This window comes from Globicephala melas, chromosome 12 (genome assembly GCF_963455315.2).
Source record: "Globicephala melas chromosome 12, mGloMel1.2, whole genome shotgun sequence".
Lineage (NCBI taxonomy): Eukaryota > Metazoa > Chordata > Mammalia > Artiodactyla > Delphinidae > Globicephala > Globicephala melas.
This window is the reverse complement of record NC_083325.1, coordinates 89,165,762-89,185,159: the sequence shown is the minus strand read 5'-3', so window position 1 is coordinate 89,185,159 and position 19,398 is coordinate 89,165,762. Positions and strand designations below refer to the sequence as shown.

The 19,398-nt window shown below is 52.8% G+C and overlaps 1 protein-coding gene across 5 annotated transcripts in view; it reads left to right on the top strand.

Annotated features, from left to right (window-relative positions):
• The window catches only part of SNTG2 (syntrophin gamma 2), a 198,877-nt gene extending 180,354 nt beyond the window's left edge, over positions 1-18,523 (top strand). For all 5 annotated transcript variants that reach the window (XM_060309458.1, XM_060309456.1, XM_060309457.1 and 2 more), the window contains 3 exons: positions 4,001-4,093; positions 11,751-11,861; positions 18,271-18,523. In XM_060309458.1, the coding sequence (XP_060165441.1) occupies positions 4,001-4,093; positions 11,751-11,861; positions 18,271-18,402 (336 nt within the window). In that variant the 3' untranslated portion in view covers positions 18,403-18,523. The remainder of the gene's footprint in view (positions 1-4,000; positions 4,094-11,750; positions 11,862-18,270) is intronic.
• The last annotated feature ends 875 nt before the right edge of the window (positions 18,524-19,398 follow it).

The following is a 19,398-nucleotide window of genomic DNA, read 5'->3' as shown; positions in this document are numbered from 1 at the left end:
CCTTCTTTGGAACATCTTCCTTTGCTGCCTCACTGTGCCTACTTCTCTATGTTTACTTGTGTGTATCAGGTGGGTCAGTTACTTTTCCCAGTCTTGGAGACATGGCCTTATGTAGGAGACATCCTGAGGGCTCTAGCAGCACACTCCCCTCTGGTCATCAGAGCTGTATGCTCTAGTGGTACCTCCGTGTGCGGGGTGTTTGGCTGACTGCCTGGGCACGGTCACAGGCTGGGCTGGTCCCTGGCCCTGTTGGCTGCCACGCCCTGCCTTGTGCAGAGGTTGCTGGAGGCTGATGGTGGGTCTGTGTCCCGATGCAACTAGGTGTAGGGCCTGGGGGTGCCGAGGGCTGGTCCAGGCCTGTTTGTGGCACAAGATCCCTTGGCGGGACCCAGTGCTGGTGCTGGCTTTCTGGTGGGTGGGCCTGGGTCCCCACAGGATTGGCTGCTCAGCCTGGAGGGTCCCAGGACTGGTGCCGACTGGCTGGTGGCTGGAGCTGGGACCTGGCACCAATAGACTACAGGGAAGACTCCACAATGGCACTCAGCAGCACCAGTGTTCTCGTGGTCGAACGTGCTCCCAAAGAAGCTGAGGCCACCTTCCCCATCCCCAGGTGAGCTCCAGCCTCCCTGGAGACTCGCCAAGATCAGCAGGTGGGTCTGGCCCAGCCTCCAGAGGGACGGACGCCACACACAGCAGGTCACTGTGTCTTGGGCCAGCACAGCACCTGCTCACCGAGGATTCTGCTCCCCACTTACCTGGATGACATCAGCTTCCCAGCCTCACTTCCCCAAAGGGTGCAGAGACTCATATGGGGAGAGAGACTCTTTACAAAGGAAATGTCCTCTTCAGTAAGTTACCCATCGGGCTTCCCTGGTGGCGCAGTGGTTGGGAATCCGCCTGCCAATGCAGGGGATGCGGGTTCATGCCCTGGTCCGGGAAGATCCCACATGCCGCAGAGCGGCTGGGCCCGTGAGCCATGGCCGCTGAGCCTGCACGACCGGAGCCTGTGCTCTGCAGCGGGAGAGGCCACGACGGTGAGAGACCAGTGCAAAAAAAAAAAAAAAAGTTACCCATCTTCCTGCCTCAAGTATTCCTTAGTTTTAACTTTCCCCAAAGGCATTACATAAGGACATGGAAAACGCACCCCCGAAGTGCTATGACAGGAGGAAACGTCTCCTGAAGTAGAACTTGCAGAAGGCGTGGCCCCTGCCGGGGGTGGAGAGCTCACCCGCAGCTTCTCCCTAGCGAGCCTGGCGGCGCCCGACATCACCCAGCACTGCGTTAGGGTCTGTTCACCTAGCTTAGAATTTGACTGACGAGCACCCACAGAAGCCTTTGCTCACCCGTCTGGTGCTCACACTTACAAGCACTGCTGTGAGCTACACGGGTACTGATCACCTGATCTTCACAAAACCCGAGCATGCTGGCGCCACCGTCACCCCTTTGTTTAGGGGACGAAGTGCAAGCAGCCCACCCGCACGGACCACCTGCCTGTCTTCCGGGGCGGCCCCTGGTGCCTGAACCCCCTGCGCTGTTCAGCCACCCACTGACCCGCCCGAAGCGCCCTCCCTGGATGCCCTGCCGGCGTGGGAGCCCCGCTCGGAGGGAACGCGCGGCAGGACGCACACCTGCCCGGCCCGGGGTCTGCAGACAGATCACGTTTCTCAGAAAAGCACGGTCTTCGGAGAGTGTCCCTGGTAACAGAGCCTCACGTCAGGAGAGGGCTGAGCTCACGGGGGTGGGAGTGAAGGGGACGTGCCCCCGGCCTTCCCGCTCCGAGCCCAAGTGCAGGACACACAAGGCGATGGACACTCGCCCCAGAAGCGGTTCAGAACACGGTCCTCCCGGGGCTCCCGAGACGCAGTTCTCACGTGACACCAGCACCGGGTCCCTGCCCAACGCGGAGCCTCAAGCGGCAGCTCCGGGGAAATCAAAGCCGCCTCTAGCTTCTCCCTCCGCGCCTCCCCTCAGGGCGGTGGCGCGTTCTGATCCACCTTCATGAACAGAAACCTGGGTCCCACCGTTGAAGGTCGTGACTACTCCTGCCCACTTCCCACTACGTGTGCCCGCGGGAGAGGAGCCGGGTTGCTGGAGCATCAGTCCTCGCGTCCCAGACGGCGTGCAGCGCTGACGTCACGTGAGCATGCAGCACTGACGTCACGTGAGCGTGCAGAGCTGACGTCACGTGAGCACTCGTCTTCACGGGGACGCGCACGGCTCGGCGCTGCTGCGTGGCCCCCGTCACTTGCTCTGCCGCCGCCGTCCTGCGAGGACCCCGGTCAGGTTGGGTCGGGGCCTCCCTCCTCCAGGGTGACCTCATGCTCACCTGACCCCATGCGCCGGGCTGGACGAGGCCCCCAGCCCTGCCAGTGCTGTTGGGGGGCCGAGTCAGGAACGCCCCCAGGCTGTCCGTGGGAACCACGTGGCCAATGCCCATCGCTGCCCGGCAGGAAAGGGAGCCCTGCGTCTCCAGAGGCCAAGCGGGGAACCCGGCTACAGGGCGGCTCCCTCCCCTGAGGAAGATGCGTCCAAGAAAGTCGGGCGGAACAGAGGATTTAGAACAGATTAAGGGTCTCGAAATTCAAAACCAGCCAGGTGTCGATCGACAGTCACTGCTCCTGCCAAGAACCTGGAAGATCTGGAATGAACGGAGACGACCACAGAAGCCAACGTGAGGCCCATAGGTCAGAAGCGTCCACAGGTGCTTTCCAGCAGCCCCGATAACCGCACTTCCAAAACAAGAGCCAACACGTTGAAACAGATGGAGACTGGAAAGTCTCAGCAAAGCGATCAAGGCGGTGAGTTACAGAGCAGACACAGGGAAGCTTCAGGGCGAAAAGCAGGACCACTGGAGGCAAGGCTCAGGGAGTAAAGGGGCGGACAGGGGATGAAGCCCACGTGTCATCGGAGTCCCCACAGAGGAGACCCAGGGCGGGGCTGAAAAGACACAGGGACTGACACTCCCCAGAGCCAGCAAGTCACAAGCCTGCGGGTTCAGGGAACAGGGCACTGCCACGTCTTCCTGTCCAGACCGATGGTGAGGTTCCTCGCTGAGTGGAGCGCTTTACCTGCAGGTTAACCCCAGGGTTGTAACTACTGTGCTCCCGGGACCTCAGGGTTCACCTTCCTGCAGTCACACCTGATGTTAAGAGCGGTGCCCAGACAGTAGAGCACAGGCCTGTGCGTTTCTGTGCTTTTGCCCGACGTGGCTGGAAGTGTGGACGTGCGCCCGCGGCCTGTGTGCACGTGCGTGTGCTTGTGTGTGCACATGTGTGTATGTGCCTGCGTGTGCCCGCGTCCTCACAGCGCTGGTCCCTGGAAACCAGGTGGCCCGTGGAGTTTGGTTCGGGCCCACAGAAGTTCACGTGACAGCTGAGGCCGCCCTACCTGAACCAGCCCCAGAGGGTGGGATGCTGGCCCCTCACAGCAATCTGCCACCTGTGAGGGGTCCTCGGTCCTTGGTTTGGGTTTTGGTGACGTCGCTGCTGCCGTTTTTTCTGTCCTTTGTTCTCGTTTTACAACAAACTCCTCTCGGACGGTTTCCCAAGAACAGCCGGGTCTAGGTTCTCCTGGACACACTTCCAGCCTGACCTGTCCGGAGGCAATTTGTAGGAGCAAAACAATACCCCCCATTTGTGCAACAGGGATGGTCCTTCTGGAATGAGTCCCAACAGGGATTTACTGATCTGGGATGTGTTTCAAAGAGGCTTCAGCGAATGGAACTCTGTGTCCTCTGCTGGTTTATTTCTAGTTAGAGTGACGCCCATGCAGGTGGTCCGACTTCTACAATTTGCTGACAGACCAAAAGCTAGGGACGCTGCCCGTGGGAGCCGTGTCCCAGGAGTCGTGTGACCGCGGGCCTCCAGGTTCCCTAGAGGTGGTTGACACGTTAACACCTTTAAAAAAATAGGTTTTGACTGGGGGAAGTATTGTGACTACCTGATTAATGTTAAACCTCATCATTGAAGAATGTTTGCTCACAGTTAATACTTTGTTCTAGTCCAAAACGTACATGTGCAGCTGGCAAGGAGACGCTCTGTGCTTCACGGTGGACTTCGCTCTGGGATTCACCTGCTTTGACAGCAAGACAAAGGTAAGGGCCAAGCATCTGGCGGTCGGCGCCCATCAGCGGTGCGTTTGTTACATTTCAGGGCCATTAACACCTGCGTGCGTCTCAGCCATCACCAGCCCCGACAGTCTCGTGTCCTGTGCAAGTTATGCTTCGTGGTGGACCTTCTCTCTGAAAGCTCAGGGTCCCAGGATCTCACAAGCCCCAGAGCCGGGCAGGGCTGATACCACACCACGTGGCGCCCGTGGGCAGGTGCCCAGGGGTCTGGAGTGGGGAGGGGGAGGTCGGCAGGGCTGCACCACTCAGGGGGAGGACCCTCCGCACCGACTGAGCCCTTTGGGGAGACGCCTTACCCCTGCTGGACCTAACACCTCACCTGGGTTGTTAGGTTGGGGGGTCGACACCTTGGTTGGGGGGTCAACGCCCCACACCTGGTGGGGCTGACCAGGTGCTGATTCCACACCTGTGAGCCGTGACGGGATTTCAGTTTTACTGGACATTGAACAACCAGCGTGAGGGATGGGAAATGAGACCCACTCCCATCAGCATCTCGAAGGGGCCTGGGTGTTCACTCAACCACACAAGTGCTGAGAATTTTGTTGCAAACATGAAGCCAGTATTTTGTCCTTCGATATTTTTAAAATCCACTGTCTGCTAATTAGGAGCAGAGGTGAGGGGAGAGCACCGGTGTGATGGGAAGAGGAGTGAGCCCTGCCAGGGACACGGAAATGTCGGCTTGGAAGGGAGTTGCTACCAGCATCCAGTGGGGAGGGGAGAGCGATGAGGTCAGACATCCGCAGTGTGCGGGGCGGCCCCGCAGAGCGAGCAGGGAACCCCGTTCTGGGCAGGAGTCCACACCCGTCACAGAATTCTGGGCCGGAAACCCACTGTGCTCTTGTCACTTCCCTTCCTCCCAGGAAGATGGTTAGATGTTTCCCCAGTAGGGGTCCACAGACCGTTTATAATGACGAGAGGTCTGCTTGCATAAAACTGGAGTTGAGAAGGCTCTCCTGTCTGCCATCCGACATCAAGGTCACAGAGGGGACCAAGGCTCCCGACCCCGTGCGGGCATCCTCCCACGTACCTGGTCCACCCACGGTTCCCACCAGCTCGGGCTCCATGACTCGCTGTTCATGCTGTTTGGCCTTTAGCCAGACATGCACGACCTCCTTCCACGTGTCCTCGGAGACAGGGAGGTGACAGAGCACCTCCCCCAGAGAAGGGAGAAGCCCTGAACACAGTCGTTAACCCGCAACTCTGATTTATAACGTCTGTTTCTTGCTTTGTGGTTCAAGGAATCCCGTGTGTCAGGACATCTAAACCGAGGCTTTCCAGAGTTCACCTTCAGGGTGCGTTTCTGAAGCCAGTACCCATTCCCCGGCTGCTCCGGGCTCTGTGCAGGCCCGCCTGCTCAGTCCAGGAGCAAAGCCTCCACCCCTTGTCTGCTTTCCCGTGCGCAGGTTGTTCCCAGCCGGCAGGTCTGGTTCTTTGGTCACGGTTGGCATAATACCCGGCTCCCAGTGAGCTGGCCGGGGTCACCGTGTCTCCCGCGGGGTCCCCGCTGTGTGGCCTCACTCTGTCGGGGCCACACCGCACCCACCCCCCGGGGCCAGGCCAGGCCGGGGAGGGGTGTAAGTGATAGTGAGAGGTCGGGAGCGAGTGCCTGGCACTCTCTCTTCCGGGGACCCCAAGGCCCAGACGCTGATGTTCCCAAGGCGCCCGCAGAAGAGCCCGCTGGCACGGCGCCGAGGACGGGAAGCCGCTTCCCTAAAGGCCCCACGTCCCTCAGGCCTGCAGCCTGTGCAGCCGGGTTAGGTCTGGCCGCGTCAGAGGGGCTCCCCCGGAGCCGCTGGGGGGGTCTGGGGAGCCCGTGGGTGGCCTGCGACGCCCACACCCTCTCTCCTACCTGCCCACTGAGCTTCCCTGCCTCCCTGGCTGCCGCGGGTCTTTCTGTCTTTAGGGCCTCGCCCTGTGCGTGGCCCGCTGTTTCCTGGCGGCGGGCAGGCAGGTCCAGGCCCGGGGCCCTTGGGAGACTTCCCAGCCCTGAACCCCGCACGTTTCCCCACTTCGTCCTCACACTAATCGAATAAGACTTGAAGCAGGCACGCTATGTTCTTACCGCTGTGCACGGCCGGGCTGCCGTGTTAAATGTCCTGGTAACCGAACCGCGTAACTCGACGAAGCTCTCCTAGTTGAAATAGTATTTATGGGTGGCCCTGACTGCCTCACTCTGCCCAACACGCGGGGCTGCCCCGTGGCCCCCCTGGTGGAGAGCGAGCGGCTTCTGCAGCCGCTGGGCTTGCGGGAGGCGTGGGCAGCTGCGGCTGTTCCCGGCCAGCACGTCAGGGCCGAGCCCCGCCTGGAGCTCGCCCGCCGCAGGTTCCGGGCACCGCAGGCTCTGCGTCCCTGCCGCGCTCAGCGGAGCCCTCTCCCACTCGCGTCCGGTCCACTCTTGTTCAGTCACGTTTTCACAAAGTTCCAACTAAGCCTTCTTTTTGCTCATCCGACCCTCTGGTTCAGACTCCAGAACCCTCTCCTGACCTGTTCCCCTTTGAAGGTGAACTCTGGACTCCACATTTTTCTTGTGATTACTTCTTTATTTCAAGAAGTTCTGGCCTAATACTTATACATTTATTTACACAGTAAACAGTAGACAGTAATGGAAAATGAAACCAAAAACTGACAAAGGAAAAAGGAAGGTTATTCCGGAGGCTTGTTTCATGGATTCCTTTTGAAATTTTATTTTCAGAACTTACAATATTTGAATTAGTTTTGAAAAGCAAAGCTTTCTCAACCTAACAGTGAAGAGTATACCAGTGGGTTGTAAATATATAAAATAGTTATACTTTTACTTCATTTGATGTGTCTGCAGTCTTTTAATGTAGGATGACATTTGCAAGTCCAGTACTAATAGGATTTCAGTATTTCTAGATTGATATGAAATAATTATGAAAATAATTAAATAATTACTGAATATGAAATAATTATGAACATTATGAAAATGAGGTATTCTCCATATGCCCTTTATGTAAGTCATCATGGAAAAATTTGGGGGCCCCGAAATATTTAGATTGGGATTTATCACGCTTATTTTCACAAGATAATTAGCACTCCTGTACCACATTACACTGTTAGATCAGACCGTTTGTGTATGATGTGTGGGTAAAGCTAAATACACAACGTAGCAGTGCTACTTACTAACCAAATGCTTTAAAAAAGCCCCTAGAGGGCTTCCCTGGTGGCGCAGTGGTTGAGAGTCCGCCTGCCGATGCAGGGGACACGGGTTCGTGCCCCGATCCAGGAAGATCCCACATGCCGCGGAGCGGCTGGGCCCGTGAGCCATGGCCGCTGAGCCTGCGTGTCCGGAGCCTGAGCTCCGCAATGGGAGAGGCCACAACACGACAGTGAGAGGCCCATGTACCGCCAAAAAAAAAAAAAAGCCCCTAGAATTGGATAACAGCCCACATTTTGATGCTGGGCACCTGCTTGGCACTCACCCCAGAAGCACGCTTGAGGTCACGTTTCTTAACTCCCCACCCCTGTGCCTGGCAGAGGAGGGCTGGGCAGTGATTTCCAAGCATGGCTTCATTCACCATCAATTCTCCTTTTCAACATTGATAAAGATGAGTTAAGCTGAGAAGATCTGAAAGCACAGGGGAGAAGAAAGACGTTTGACCTGGAAATTTTTTCTGCACTTACAAAGTAAGTAAGAAGATCACTATCTAATATTTTTAAATTTCCAAACTACTTTTAAAATATTAAGCCAGAATGAACTGGAACTCCATCTTTGGTGGCCCCCGCACTTCCACGATAGAAATGAAGTACATCTCTGCCCATTTCCAAACTGACCTATTTTGCATTGATCCCTCTGGTTTAGGGCCAACCAATGCCCCATCTGCGCTGTAATTAAGCAGAAGTGGGAGAGGACGTAACAAGACTTAGAAAACTGCGTGTGGACCTCAGACCACACATGGACGGGGCCACGGACCAGCCCCTCCTCCGGGCTGCGTGTCCTCCACAGGCCGCGGACTCTGCTGCTGCCCGTGTGCACGGCATCAAATGTTTGGGACCTGGAAACAAAGGGAATTTCTCTCCATGTTTACTTATTACTTGGGGCATTCGCCTTGCCTCTAAATGTCAACGTGCATCCACATTTTCTTGTTACTTTCTGATGGTCCCCGTGCACAGCAGAAAACTGACATCTCTGTATCGGGGGGTGGGGGGTGGTCCTCGTCATGGGCCTCAGCCCCTACGTCACCCGCTTGTTAGGCTGAAACTTGACGATGCTGCAGGGCTGAGCTGAGACCGAGGTGGAAGAACAGAAAGAATAGTTTTGGGGAAAAATCTGGGAGTTGACTTTCCCATAGGAGGGGAAATGAAGAGTTGGCTTGGGCCTGACTGGAGGAGTGAAGAGTGATTCCACAGGACCGCCCAGGAAAATGCCAACTGGTGAATCTGCTCTAGTGCCTCATCCTTTTCTCATAAAGTCTCTGGAACCGCTGGTTGGGTTATTTGTTGAATGTTTTTATAATTATCAGTTTATTATCAATTTATGTCAATTATCCACTATCAGTGTGTAATAATAATTAAAATAATTCAGATTTGCTACAGAGGAAGGTTATCATCATTAACCCCCTGCAGAGTCATAAAAATAAAACATAAACGTTAGCATGTTTCCTGTCACACTCGCTCAACTGTAAAACTGTTCTTCAATTACTGAAACGCTGGAAAGACATTTTCTGTCTTCCAAGATTGAGTTCTAGAGATCAGGGTTCCCTCCAGCCTTCAGACGGCTGGCGGGGAGACCCAGGGCCCCTCCAAACACATCCCGAGGCTGCTGCACCAGCCAGGACATGGCTGGGCTTAGCGGTCAGTCAAGGCGGCATCTCTGAGCTGTGAGTGGACAGCGTGTCAGGTTCTGGCCTGGAAAGTCCAGTCGCACAGCAAAGCTCAGAGTCCTCAAGTTAGACTGTTACCTGGAACCACTTGTAGATAAAATGTGGAGAAAGGTCATCCATAATGGCAATGGGAATTCTTTTTTTAAATAAAAATTACCGTTTATAGGTACTTAGAAGTTGAGAAGGAGTTCCGAGAGGCCACCATTAGTGACTTGAAGATTCCTGATTGCGGGAAGGGAAGGGGCCGCCCCCGAAGGCTGTCCTCCAGCTCCCACATTTAGGACATCTTACTTCACCCCAGATGGGCCACCACGTGACACGAGTGCATGATTTTAAGCAAAGGAGCTGTGTGTGTACGTCTCACAAGCTGCATTTCCCTCATATCACCTTGCAGGACAGTTTCAGTGTAAAAATAACGTACCAAACAGCTAACAATGATGCAGCTGAAGGACTTCATTGTAAGGACCACTGTGGATTCTTTAAACGATAAGCAGGGCTTTCACGGAGGGATTGCTGCACTTTTTTGTCTATACTATTTTTTTTCCAATATATCCTGCCCGTAGTTTCCTTTATTATTGACAAATTACATTAGTATGGTACATTTGTAACTATTAGTGGACCAATATTGATAAATTATCGTGAATGGAGTCCACACTTTATTCAGATTTCCTTAGTTTCCACCTCGCGCCCCTCTGCTCTTCCCACGTCGCACCCAGGGTACCGTATAGCATTTAGGTGCCATGTCGCTGCGTCCTCTTGACTGTGACAGTTTCCCACACTTCCTGGTACCTGATGAGCTTGACAGTTCTGAAGAGCAGTGCTTAGGTGTTCAGTATTTTGTAGAGTTTGCCCCTCTGTTGGGAGTTGCCTGGTGGTTTTCTCAGGATTAGAATGAATATTATTAATTTTTACCTTAATCGAAATGATACGTGTACAAAGTGTTAAAAGGCTTATTAGTCCTAACAGATGTGTCATGGAAAAGCAGTCCTCTGAACCGCCCCTTATCACTCCCCCGCCCCACGGCCCCTCCGTCCACGGTTTTAGCTGTTTCCCCGCACTTGCTGTCCTGTTGCTCATCTTGCCTTTTTTTTTTTTTGACAGCCGCTTATGATACCATGTAAATGATGGTTGGGTAGGTTATTCCTAGAATCTTATGACCACTGAGCTGTTCTTCTTCATAAGCAAATTTGAACACCAGATGATGTTCTCAGAGCAGTCCCGGTCTCGCTTATTTGGTGAGGAATTTCGCAAACCATTATATGCTATCAGATGCCTCCGGCTCCTCCCGATACACGCCCTTGTGATCACAGGTTCCTGGCAGGACAGCTGGAGGGTGGGTAGTTTTAAAGGCAGGTGAGATTTGGGCTGTTTCCACAAAATCCTTGAGGCTGAAATCACAGCCGTCTTTCCCTGCCCTCCAAGGGCAAGCCGGGGCGACGCCCTGGGAGAGGGGAGCTGCCCGGGAGGGGGGGTTGCAGGCGGCCTGAGAGCTCTCCCCGCCGCCGCCGGTCTCATCGCCGGTGCCGGGCCCTCCTGGCTGGGCTGTGCTGTTGCTGTGGTTTGTCCTCTGGCTTATCTCGTGGGCCAGCAGCCCTCCTGCAGCCTCTGCTACCGCAGTGCTGATGGAAGCGGCTTCTAGCGGCTTCATCCTGGGTGGGTCCAGTGACTCTGACCTGAGAGGGCCCTGGTGCCCGAGTGGGGACTTAGCGTGAAAGTGCAAGCACTGGAGTCACTGTTCCCCGAGACCCCACGGGGTTCCAACTCCTCGGCATCGAGAAGGAACATACGTGGTGACACTTGACCGCGAGCTGCAGGGCCTCTGTTCCGCTGCAAGATTCAATATAAAAGAAACACGTGCCAGGAGCCTCGAGGCCAGTGCGAGTATGAACACACGGGCCGAGGAGCTGATGAGATGACAGCGCCTCTGAAACTCTGCCCACGTCCCAGCCTCTTGGCCTTTTGTGATACTTAGAGAAACGTATGTTCATTATTTCAAAATAAATGCTTTCAATACAAACTTATAGCTTGCTAAAAAATAATGCTGTCCTCTCTTGGGATTCTTTCTGGGAAGATAAAGATTTATTACTGTAACGAGTCTATAATTAAAGGCTATCTTTTATAAAAGGCAGCCGTTAAGTCTTTATTTGCTGCCATTAAGTCTTTCTTTTTTAATTGAAGAGTAAGTGTTTATAGAGCACACATCATCTCTGAAGTACCTTAGCAAACATGAAGCAATTGTTGCACTAGTATTAAGAGGTAATAGCACCTACGTTTTTCAGCTTGGTTCAGGAGAAGCCAACATTGAGTGATTGGAACTTAGCCTGAGGAGGGGGCGGGAGAAAGGTTTTCATTTTCTCTGCACTGCTGACCGCGTCTCATGTACTCTGTGTAGCCAGACCTGGCCCTTGGAGTGGATTCTTTCAAGCTTTACAAGAAGGAAAGGGAGCAAAGCGCTTATGATGCTTTTAAACGTTAAGGAAAACCCAGGAGCAAGGCGGTGCGGGTAGCATGGGATTGAAGAGGAGACCACAGGGGCCTGGGCGCTCGGGCACCAGGACAGCCTCCTTGACGGGAGGGACCCCCAGGAAGTCTGGTGGTTTGAGGGGCTCAGTCTCTTATACTCGGAAAGAGAGGGTGGAGATTCTCAGTCACCACGTGCTCAGTGTACATAACGGAGAAAATGTCTGCATTTATTTAAATAGATTATTTAACATATTGACAGATGTTAATGAAAGAAGTGAGCTCTTGTGTCTAAACCACTAGATAATTGCCTTCCTTTACAGAATGTGCTCTGGAGGTTTAAATTCTCTCAGCTGAAAGGATCTTCAGATGATGGGAAAGCTCGGGTGAAGCTGCTGTTTCAGAATCCGGACACCAAGCAGATCGAGATGAAGGTAGGAGCTCACCCACCTGAGCCCAGCCTCACCCGAGGAACCAAGCGTCCGAGGGTGGAGGGAAAATAATCAGAATTGGAGTGGGAACCCTCCTCAGAGATCAGCAAGGATGTCACAGGAGCCCGTAGTATGTCTCCTGTTAGAGGCTTTAATGTCCTAAAATCGTAAAATCATCGAAACATTATTTGATTCCACTGAAAGTCACAACTTGCTTAGTCAGTATTAGCAGAAAACAATATTTAAAAATACAGGGGAAGTCGATCCTTAGAGGAAGAGTTTTACCAACCGCCTTAAGTGATGGATTGTCTGTGGTACCAGGAGCAAACTGCTCTGTTAACTCAGAGGATCTTGACATAACTTACAAAGTCATTGCATTGAACCGTCATTTTACTATGAGCAACTGTTGATTTTTTCCTTACTTTATGTATAACTGTGTTGTCAACAACCCAGTTTTAATATAAACTAAAGACAAACTGAAGGGTAAGTTCCATACACAAAACCAAAAGAAAGAGAAAACAAAAATGCAAAACCTGCAAACACGTGTTGTTTGGAAACTGACTGTCAGCACTTTGCACGCACTTTTTGATGAAATTCATCAGAGGGACACAGCTCACGTGACATTGTTATACCCGAATACTGTGTCAATTTTTAACCTCTTCACTGAGGTTAATGAGATAGTGCACCACATCTACTTTTTTTTTTTTTAACCACATCTACTTTTTAAGTAAAACTGAGATTGTGCAGAAACGCTTGACATTATTCTATTTAGGGAGTGGATGAAATCAAATCAGACTGTAACCACTGTCAAGGCTTTTGGGTCTGGAGGTGTACAACAGGGCAGCCAATGGGACGGTGATGCTGGCAGGGACACGGGTCCCTGGGCTGTGATGGAGACGTGGCCACTCTCAGTCACGCCACCCTGAGCGGAGTCCAGTGGACATTGCCACCAGCAGAGGGGGGTCCAAGGAGAGCGGGGAGAGGGAGGGAGGCTGGAAGTGATTGTTGGTACTTGATCTGCATGGATGCGGCTAACACAGCAGGTCCTCCTCTGCTGACTCATTGATTGGCCCTTCACCCTAGGGACTGCGGCCGGGAGGGGCCCCAGGACCCCTTCCAGGCTCAGGTCCTATGCCATCCGTGTGAGCCGGGGGGCCACTTAGGAAGCTAGCCCCCCGGTGCACCTTGGGTTCCTGTGCTCACGGGTTCCAGGGACTTTGCAGAGCACCTGATGTCCCAGGACACGGTCACGTGGCACCTGGATTCCCTTTTCACAGGGACTCCTGTTTCATTCGATTTAAAAGTTTTTATTTTTTGATGTTTAGTCAACTCTTGGTTATCTGTGTTGGTAAAGGGAGTAGGGGCATTGGATGGTCTAAACCAGACAGTCTGAAACAGGTGACGTAAACTTTGGGGCGTGTGTACTGAAGCAGACTCGGTTTCCTTGTGGCCCTCAGTTTAGGCAGCTTCAGTTTCCATTTTCAGGCAAAGAGAAAGTTCTAGAAAGTCGTGGAGGCCACAGGGGCGGATACAGGATTTGCAGAATTGAAGCTTAAACAGTCTGCAGGTGTCTCTTTATGAAAAAATATACAAAATTGCAAATGCGGTAAGCTAACTAGACACAGAAATGAGTGTGAGACACATCACACCTCCCAGGAGACCCAAACTGAACCCATGTCCACGTGAATCCTCCCCCCAGATCCCAGGACCTCCGGCAGCCCCCCCGTGCCTCCCCTCCGGGGCCGTGGGGTGCGAGAGAGTAGGGCAGAGGAGGGCCGGGGTCTCAGCAGGTAGCACAACGACCAGGGGCCCCTTGCTCAGGCCCCTCCCGGGGCCTTGCAAGTGGGGATGAAACGGGACAAAAGTAGTTTCCATGTTGTCACACGGAGCAGGAAACGTGCACGTGGAGAGCCTCTAATAAGCACGGGCGGCGGTTTGAAAAAACTGCTTCAGGCTGAGGTTCTGCGTTTATTACAGCTTGTGAGACAGAGGGAAGGCTGGAAACGCCAATCAGGAATCTAGAACCCGTGAGAACACCTGTAGCTACCGCTGGACTTAAACCAAGAGCCGGGCGCTGAATTCTGAATAGGACCCAGGGCTATGGCCAGTGGAAGGGAGAGTGGCATGATGTCCTCAGTGAACCGAGAGTTTCAGAGAAAACGATTCCTATTAATTGATTTTCGTTACGGGAGTGATAGTCGTGGAGCAGTTAACCTTTGAGTGTTTATTGAGACTCTTCATGGGATGTTTAACGATCGCCTCCTCAGGGATGAGCGTAAAGAGAAAATACATCCGAGGGAGGATTTCCGGGGCTTTGGGAGCACAGAGGGGAGGTTATTTTTTCTATCCATTATTTACAAAAACGTTGTGCAGTTCCGGGACTTGGGCTGAGCCCACAGTGAGGCCAATGGCCGGAGCTTTGGGGTTGCAGTCTTTTTTAAAGAAAGCATTTGTTTCCCTGTTTTCTACGTCTTTCTCCTAAATAAAGAGTGTAGCATAAAGAAGCTTTCTGAAATGAAGGACTTACTTGCCTACTGATCTACTTAGTAGGTTATAAGCGAATCACAGTTAAGTTGCAAGGACTGAATTCGGGGTCCACTGCAGGGAGGGACGGTGCCCTTCTACCCCCGACCCCTTTCCTATGCCCATTGTTTGTATTTTACACGTTCCTCTATGATTTCATTTCTGCCTCTAGACTGAGCCGTCAAGGGCAGCTTTTCTTTAGCTTTTTATCTTCAGAACTTAGTAAATGTGTTTTAAATGAATAAATTAATGAAGAAAGAAAGAGCAAGTTAGTATTGAAAGAACTACCAGATACACTCACAAAAATTGTTATCAGTTTCCAAGGAAAAAATTGTTCCAGTTATCGTGAAAATCCCCGACGACTACAGACCTCTGCACACGACGGTTTCCGGCGAGCCCAGTTGAGAATCCACAAGGCGGATGCTGGTCGTTGAAGGCAGCACACTGTGTGATGAAGAATTCTGTCTTTAGGAGGAACAGAGGCGGGTGTTCTTCACTCTGTGATGATCCGGGAGGATAAACTCCACTGGAAACTATGCGTCGGCGTCGTGAGTGGCGCAGACGGTCAGACGTGGACGGCGGGGGCTGAGCAGGGGTACATCACGCCGCTGCCGGCTTCAGCGAGTAACCGTGGTGGCGTCGGATTGTGGAGAGATGGTGGAGGGAGACAAGGCCAGGTTCCTCCTGAAGATGGAGTGAAGTGGGGCCTCGACAGAATAGGGGACACGTGAGTGCAGCCCCTTCCAAATATGGGTCTGAAATTGGCCTTAATCTGTTCTCCCGGAAGCTGGAACGGAGCAGAGCTTTCCTTTCTTTGCTCTTCTTTTCCCTTCCTCGCTCCCTTTCTTCCCTCCTTCCTCCCTCCCAGGTCCCCTGCGTGGTCGGTCAGTAAGGTGCCCCTCCTCCGCATGGGGACAGGGAAGGCGCACCAGCCGCGTCCCGCTGCATCCAGGTTAGAGCCCAGCATCACCCGGCCGCCTCGCCGCTTCTCACCTGCTGGCCTCTGACGCCACTTCTCGGCTTTCTTCCTGGACGTTGTGCTTCCCGTAGACATTTGCTTGGAAAACATCGGTCAAAGGTTTGCTGTGTCCGAGGGTCTCTGTGCAAGGGTCGTCTTGGTTACGACACCTGCCTGGGGACCCACCCCTCCCTCCGAGCCTTCCTGGGCCGTCAGGCCTTCACCGCGGGCGGGGGCGGAGGGATCTTCTATCGCACCCGTTACGTTACAAGCCGCCGCTGTGCCCAGTCCTTCCTAAGCACGACTGCCTCATCCCCACGACCAGCCCAGGAGAGAAGCGCTGGCATCACAATATATGTTCAATATGGTACAGAACAGATTGTTCAAGTCGGCATAAAGTTTACGTTAATTCACGTACAAGCCAGAACGACTTCCCCAGACCTCAGTACGTGAGTGTTTCTTCCACCAAGAGAGTCAGCCTGTCCTGGAAGCTTCGAAGCCAGGAATGGACTTCTCCTCTCCAGCTGTGCGAGTCCTAGGTGGCAGTACTTCCAATGCAGGCGGCTCTGTCTGCATATGGAAGATCAGTGGTCCAGCGTAGCCCGGCTGTGGAGTATCTTCTCTGGACCTCCTGGGTGACTTGCGGCAGCTTCTGCGTCACCTTGCACTTGAACCCTTCTCCCTGCCCGGCTCCACCCGCCACATGCCTGCTGGATGCCTCCAGGGCAGCTCAGCCCCAGCCAGCCCCTCCCCTCCACCCGCTCTGGGGCCCCAGCTGCCCCACTGGACGCGTCTCCTCCGGGGTTGATGAGGCCCGGGTGCCTCTGTGAGGTACCACCCTGCTCCCTGAGCTCCTCCAGGACGGCATCCCCTCCGCAGAGCCTCCGTCTTCGAGGGGCACACAGACCACCAGGCACCAAGGGGATGCGGCCTGAGAACCTGCTTTTCCAGGACGCTCCCAAGAGGTGCTGATGCCTCAGGACCGCTCGGTGTAAGAGCTAGTGCACTAGGCTTCTTCTGGAAGGTTTTGTCAGGAAACAGTGAGGGCCCATTGGACCAGTTTGTCCTGGATTTCGGTGCCAGTTCTGTGACTAGTCCGCCTCGTCACCTCGCAGAAGTTACTTAAACCCCTAAAGCCGCCATTTCCTGCTCTGGGAAATGAACTTGGCGCTTTACCCGGGGTGTCCTACTTCACTTCTGACGTTTGAGGCTGACGATGCTCTATTAACAGACGGCTGGAAGAGGACCGGCGTTGGCTGGGTACCGATGCTGTACGGGAAGCCACGCCTTCCCTCCACGCCTCCTGTGCTGGCCCGGCTCCGTCCGGGGCCGTGCGCATCACACCCCGCGGGGAGCCACTCGGTGACGTTTCAGGAACTTTGCCAAGACCCGTATCGGATCCCCTCAGTGGGCCTGTCTCCACACTCAGCGGCTGGGCCCCGAGCTGAGTTCCCTGCAGAATAACACGTGGTAGATTGTGTTCTGTGCGTGGTTATCCCTGCTAACTGTCACATCCATTTACACTCCTTGGGGGCATTTTCTAAGGGAAATTACGGCGCGTATTCACTTATCCTAGAGACCCGTTCATTTATTCAACAATCATCTCTTTCAAGTATAGCTTTGATCGGCTTCCATGTTGAATCCTTTGGGAAGGGCAGTGGTTAAGGCTCCCCTTGAAATACAGTCTGTGTCTGAATTGCTACAGCTGAGTGGAAACTGGTCTCTTAAATGGTTACAGACTTTAAAATTTCCCCCTCGTGTACTTGGCCATTAGATGACAATTAGCGAAAACTAAAAGCCCAGGATGGCTACCGCTGCTCGGAAGGGCTGTCTGTCATCTCACAGCCAGTTTTGGACACATGTCTGCCGTTTGCGCAGCAAGACGGAAATGGAGGTAGTGCCCTAAGGAAATGTGATTTCTGCGCGAGGAGATGCATTGAGGACATCCGGGCAACGTTAACACTTACACGTTCATTGAAAGTGTCACCCTTGTGATAGATGGAACGTTCCTGAGAGTAAGGATCATAAAAGAAGAAACGTTTTCTCAGGTTTGGGTGACCTCAGTCTTCATAGTTTGACGAGCCCAGTATAGACCCTCATGGCTTCCTGAGAGTTTCCGCTAATTAAGGAAAAGATCAAGGTATTAAAACACTTAAAATTTGATAATTATGCCAAGCTGTAGATCATATTTAAAATCAGTGTTTCAGCCACCATGAAATGTTAAAAGACTTTATAAAAATCGAGGTCATTGGGACAAATAAATTTCAGAGGAAAGTAACTGGGTGACAGGGTTCAGTGGGTGAAACTCACAGAACATGAGATCGAACTTGCTGGCCACGTGCCCCAGCCTCTAGCTCACCTGCCGAGCACGCGGACACACACATCCATGTGCACGAACACTTACAGCACACGTGTGCACGCACGCACACAGGCACACATGCATGCAGAGCGTACACACACGGGCAAATAAGTACAGGGGCACATGTGTGCACATACGTTCACACGTGCACAGGTGCACGTGCACACACACAGGGTGTAGCACGGTTCATTCTGCTAAACTGGGGACACGGTGAGCCCTGCTGTGTGAGAGCTCTGACAGGCTGCAGTGGAGGCCGGAGTCCCGACCTGGTGCTGCCGGTCAGGTGACTGAAAGCCCGGCACAGATGGAGTCAGGATGCGGAAGAGGACCTGAGCGCTGACCTGTGTTAGTTACAAGAAGATCACGAATTAAACCCAATCGTCAGGATATCCGTGCAAAAAACCCAGAAAGCCAGTGTGTTCATGTTTACAGCCGCCTTTCTTAGTTCGTGTGTATTTGTACTTACTTGAGTAACTTCCTTGTGGTTCTAAGAACATAGAATCTGTTAAATTTTCTGTCATGTGTTTTTCTAATATTTATAATATATAAGTACATTCTATTTCTTCTTGCAGGAGCTGGAGTTTCAGGATCTGACGGCTGTTCTACACTGCATCCACTCCTTCATAGCGGCGAAGGTGGCCTCGGTGGATCCGGTATTTATAGACAGTCAGAGTATTGCCAGAAAGTACATGTATAGCAGCTGAGCAGTGCTTCTGTTGAGTGCTGAAATTTAAATTATTTTCTTAAGAAATGAATATTTCCTGCACAATATTGCGACTTTGTGTGATTTTATAATGATCCTATAGTTGTGATACCAATAAAACATGTCGCTAGTTTCCAGAGCTGGGTCGGACTTGTTGCATCTGACAAGGAGCACAGCCTCCGCTCAGGGAGAGCTGTGGCTGAGGAAACTCGCCTTCCCTGTGAAGTAAGCCGCGTCACCACATCCTCCAGACACGTGGAGGCGTCAACAGCACACACGCTGCTAAGACCCACATCTCGTTTCCATTTCTGTTTCCTTACAGTCGAGGAGCCCCAGAGCTTCACCACTTTTATTTTCCCCGAGAATGGCAGGTTCTCCTTTGGTTCCACCATGGTTTATCCCAGGACATTGGGTATAGTTCTCTGTGCTGTACAGCAACTAGGGATGGTCCTGCTAAGTGAAGTAAGTCCGAGAAAGACAAATATCATATGGTATCACTTACATGTGGAATCTTAACAGTGTTCCAAACGAACTTATTTACAAAACAGAAACAGACCCGCAGACGTAGAAAACAAACTACGGTTACCAAAGGGGAAAAGGTGGGTGGGAGGGGTAGATTGGGAGTTTGGGATTAACAGATACACACCACTATATATATAATATATATATATAAAGAGAAAGATAAAAACATGCAGGGGTCATTGACGGCCAACTTGATTTCGCTCAGAAAAGCCTTTTCCTCTCAGTGGCCAAGACCCTGCTTGACACACGGCTGTGGACACAGGATTCCCACCTCAGGAGGCCTTTCTGCCCACCATGGCCAACGTGGACAAGTGAACACGGGGCCACTCGGCAGCCCTGCAGACTTGCGGTTGCGGGGAAAGGGACACAGGCCACCCATCAGAAGCACAGCTAAGTCAGAAAGAGAGATGGGATTGGTGAAAACGCACCCTAGAAACTTTGTAAAGCTCCCAACTGGCTAACCCTGGGATAAAAC